This window comes from Penaeus japonicus, unplaced genomic scaffold, assembly GCF_977035675.1.
Source record: "Penaeus japonicus unplaced genomic scaffold, GWHDUDI00000001_assembly GWHDUDI00000028, whole genome shotgun sequence".
Taxonomy (NCBI): Eukaryota; Metazoa; Arthropoda; class Malacostraca; order Decapoda; family Penaeidae; genus Penaeus; species Penaeus japonicus.
In genome coordinates, this window is record NW_028234430.1 from 18,278,856 (window position 1) to 18,283,855 (window position 5,000).

Sequence of the window (5,000 nt, forward strand, 5' to 3'; positions counted from 1 at the left end):
GGCCACACAGGGATCACTGTGTTTGTTCCGAAGTGGAGGAAGGAGGCGCCACGTTGGGACACGCCCATTCAGGACCAGGAGATCCTTTTAGAGCTAGAAAGGGAGAATGTCTTGGTTTTTACACCCTCCCGTGTGTGTGGCGGCAAGAGGATCGTATCATATGATGACCGCTACATCCTCAACGAGGCTGTTGCTTCAAATGGCATTGTTGTCAGTAATGACAATTACCGTGACCTGGCAGCAGAGTCGTCCCAGTTCCGTCGAGTCATAGAGGAGAGTCTGCTCATGTACTCATGGGTTAATGGTCGCTTTGTACCTCCTGATGACCCCCTTGGACGTAACGGCCCCACCCTAGATGCCTTCCTGCGAAGGGGACCTGCTGGTACAGGATCAGCTAGAGACCCACGCCAAGCGCCGTGCCCTTATGGCAGGAAGTGCACCTATGGGAACAAATGCAAGTACATGCATCCCGAACGTGGTGCTGCACCTCTCAAGTCAGTGACAGAGCGATTGCAAGAACAGGCACAGCGACACTACCAGAACAAGGCCAAGACTAGAGATTCCTCGCCAGGTAATGAACTGCAGTTGAATTAATGTTTATTTTCTATATGAATCAGACATCATAATTTTCAGTTTAATTATACAATAAAATGGATGTATATGTAAACAGTAATTGAAAGATCCTCAGTGTAGTAGAGTTCAGAAGATGGAAATTTAATTGAAAAAAATCATTCTCATTATATTTACTAGTTGACATGTTATCAGGCATTGCTAATACAAAGCATAATTTCCAGGTGTGGATATCCGTGGCAAGAGTTTATCGTTACCAGTTGGAGTCACAGATGCTGAAGTGCCAAAGAAACCACTGACACGCACCCAGAGTACAGTACCCCCCATGTCTCTTGCTCTGCCGTCTGCCCTCACCCAGGAAACCCCAACTCACGATCTGGGACCTGCTGGTTCAACATCTGTCGCCTCTCCACACACTCACCATCACCTCATGCCTCCACAGCACTTAGAGTCTCGTCCCTTAGATCCTCTACGACCTTCGCTATATAAAAGTGAGACCTCTCTATACCAATTGTACTCTTCACAAAATCCACAGGGCAATTTTGGGTCCTCACCATGGCCATGGAAGGGTCAAGGAGCTGAGCTACCTTTAAGGTCTATGCCCACACCACAAGGAGGACCATCTCAAAGCCAGTCTCCAGGCTATGGATCCCATATACCTGTAAGCAAACAGCTGTCAGACCCAGATCCTGCTGTATCTGAAAATCCACATAAGAAGTTACAGCGGCAACTTACTCTAAATCCTACATTTGATTCTCGTCTGTACAAGATTGCTGGTTACAAGGAGCCAGCTCCAGAACATTTCCCAATTGTCAGTCAGGTTCAGCAGCAGCAACAACAACAACAGCAGCAGCAACAACAACAACAACAACAACAACAAGAACAACAGCAGCAACAGCAGGCTGTGAGCCAAGGATCTCCTAGTAGGTCTATTGGTCGAGATGAAGCTCTTGTATATTCCCAAGCAGGAGGTGGGATGACTGGACGCATTTCACCAGGATACTCTTCCCCATATGGTAGTCGAGAACAGCTGCAAGCTGCTCATCCTCCTCTTGCCCGTCATTCCTCATCCCAGGAGGGTGCGAAACACATACCAACATTGCCACCACATCTATATCCTTCATATTCTCATCCCCATGTTACACGCTTTGCCTCTGCACCAGATCCTATTTGGGGAGGTCAGCAGCAGCAAGCCACACCTGGCCCACCACACATTACACGCCTTAACTCCACATCTGATACAAGGCTGAACGTATATGGCTGCAGTAGTGAATCCCAATTGTTTTCTGAAGTACCAGTATTTGATGATCCAATGAACCGCATAACACAGTTCCACCCAGTAGGACCACACCACAGTACTAGTCCTGGTCCAGGGGCTGCTTCACCAGGACCAATTGGCTCGAGACCCATGTCTCCTCAGCAAGGCAATGTTATGCATCATTCTCCTGGTGTATCTCCACGACAGCACATACCATCACAGCAGACAGCATTAAGTTTGTCCTCAAATTTTCCAAGCCCTATGAGTGGAGCTGCAAGTCATGAAGATGTTCGGCTACGCATTTTCTATCACCTTTCTAACCTATTCCCTGAAGCTCAGGTGCGAGCAGTACTAGCCATGTATCCAGAGGAGACAGACCCCCAGAAAATATGTAGCTACATCTTAAGCCCAAACCATGGACCTGTGGGATCACGGCCAATGTCTCCACAGCAGCCGTCACAATCTGTTGTGGGACGACAGTCGCAAGGTGTACCGGGTTCTTCTTCTCCTACTGCTGCTTTTCCAAACCCTCTTCCGACAACAGCATCCAGTCATGAGGATGCACGCTTTCGTACATTCTACCATTAGTTTCAAAAATTTTCAAAAGCTCAAGTGCATACTGACCCGGCCATGTGTCCCAGTGAAACTGAGGACTATATGTATGTAAGGCCTGGTAATTATCAGTCCCCAGACTGCACAAAGTACCTAAACTAAACTATTGATGTACTGCATCAGGCACATAATTATAGCATATCATTATATGTAATTTTTAAACTGGAATTGAAGGTTCAGTTTGCTTTAGATAAATTGGCAAGGAAAAGGGAAAAATCAAAGACATTGATGTAATTTATATTAAACAAGTGTGATGTTCAGTGAACTATGAACGTAAGCGTTAGTGAGGCTGATAGTATTATTGCACATATTGGGACATATACAAGTGTACTGTGAATCAGTTCCATTGGAACTCCATTTAGGGTATGAAGTGTGTCCTGAGGGATGCTGAACATTTGAAGAGGACAAGAGAGAATTGAAAAGCAACCAAATGGGTTTTCAGTATTGGCTTGCCAAAGCTATTGTGTTTGTGGAAGCATTTATTAGAGCACATAATGTTTTTACCTTGCCTGTGGATAGTGACTGTAAGGTCAGTTTGACAGTAGTCAATATTTTACCTAGGTACTAGCACTGCAGCGATTGCTACACTTTAGTTCAGGATGACAGGCTTCGGTTATGGTTTTTCTGTTCTTTTAAGTGTAAATGGAGTGCCCTAAAGTGTCTTATGGACAGACACAGGAACTTGGCTTGAGTCCTATATTGCAATCAAAAGGTCATTAGATTGGCAAGTTAATTAGTCTGTTCTTATATTAATCAGATGAAATCATGTAGTTTAGAAGCAGGACTCAACAGCCGATGTTAGAGTGTGCCATAAGCTGCAATGGCTCCCAGTGGACAAAGCAACATACTAGTTGGTTATAAAGTGCTGGTGCTATGCTGGCTATAGTGTGAGAGGCTCGTACCACTAGTTATATGAAACGATTTGCTCAGCATCTAGATACTGATAGTATTCTTAATTAAAGAATTGTCAGGGAATCTTTAAAAATGGAATATAGAGTGATACTGCAACAAGAGAAAAGTTGTCCCGCAAGTACATTGTACTTATTGTTGACAGTGATAATGTTCTGGAGAGCTGCAAGACTTAGTCATTGAGAGTAACCAATAGGATGAGTGAGTTGGCACAAACCTATCAGGTGGAACAGATTATTTTTGTTATGAACATATAATGTTTCTATTATTACATAATATTTGTAAAGGGTTTTGTTATTTTGCTGCCCTTTATCTCTCCTTTGATGCAACAAGCGTGTGTATGTGTGTGTATTGGAAGCCACCAGAAAGTGTGACATCTGAATAAGGTTTGCATTTGTGATGTGTGATCACCTCAGGTTCACATGTATATGGATACATTAGATCCATTAGTGAATTAGATTGAGGTTGGTATGTAACAAACCTAGCAGAATCACACTTTTGATGATGGCTGGAGTGAAGCGTGTCATTACAATACTATGTATTGTGGGCTGTACTGGGTGTGTACCCAACCATTGTGTGACTGCACCCCTTGCTGCCCTTGTGTTACCAGGCTTAGACAGAGCTATGGCATTGGTGCTGCCTCATTGTTCATTCTTCCAGTAGTGTGAGTGTGCCAGTAAAGCTGAGGTTTTACACCATGTGTAGCTCTTATCTGGTTTTCAGTGGTTGCTGTGTGGTGACATAAGGAATGCAATGGGTGCAGTTAGACCGCTACTTAGCGGTAACTGTGTAGCTCATATTGATCTTGAGGGCCTACCACACCTTGACATTGGCTTCTCATTTGTTTTGAAGAGCCTTAGTAATGTTCTACAAATTTCACATTCTATTTTTGCATTAGCCCATTCATTATAGTGGAAGTGCGCCATAGTTTTCAGGTATATATATAAAGAAAGAATGTATGAAAATTATTATTAGTGATGGCAATCTTTGCACAGTGTTATTGATCATTATTTTGGTATTTATTTTGTAGGTCAATTATGTAGTGAGGTTTAAGGCTGTTAAAGACACCCTATTTTATGTCTAGGAGGTGGCCCTCTCTTGGCTTTTCACACTGACCTTCCTACACTCTCAATAAAAAGAAAGTTTAAATGGATTTGTTTTATTGAAGTATCTAAACAAAGTTTGCATTTGACAAGAGATGCTGTATATTTTTATATACCACAACCATTACAGAAGTTACTGAATCAAAAGCAATTAACCCATTGCAGACGGAGATAAATTTGCTTGCCCAGCCTCCAGGATAGGTTTTATTTTAAAGAGAGACCGCTTGAAGCAATATAATTTGAAGTATCCCAATCCCATTCATTGTAAAACTAGAGCATTTTTTTGTGTTTTATTTTTTTGTGTGTTCTATTGAGTTTAGAGACTTATATGTGCGATATGACTCTATCAGTGCTGCAGTTGACTAAAATTGTAGTATATTATCCATATTAGCTCATCATTTTCTTTATACTCAATGTGGTAGAAGTATTGCTGTTTTATGGGAGGACAAAAGGCAACTTTATTTTTTTCGTATTTTTGTGCTGTCATGAACGAATACGAAACATATAACCACCTACAATAAAGATAACAGGAAGAGGTAGGGAAGAGG

At 42.5% G+C, this 5,000-nt stretch overlaps 1 protein-coding gene across 3 annotated transcripts in view; it reads left to right on the forward strand.

Moving 5' to 3' along the window:
* LOC122244425 (uncharacterized) overlaps positions 1-4,498 on the forward strand; it is a 150,377-nt gene extending 145,879 nt beyond the window's left edge. For all 3 annotated transcript variants that reach the window (XM_086553463.1, XM_086553461.1, XM_043002318.2), the window contains exons 3-4: positions 1-571; positions 795-4,498. The exon at positions 1-571 is cut by the window's left edge and continues 67 nt beyond it. In XM_086553463.1, coding sequence (XP_086409589.1) covers positions 1-571; positions 795-2,416 — 2,193 coding nt within the window. In that variant the 3' untranslated portion in view covers positions 2,417-4,498. The remainder of the gene's footprint in view (positions 572-794) is intronic.
* Positions 4,499-5,000: the final 502 nt, after the last annotated feature.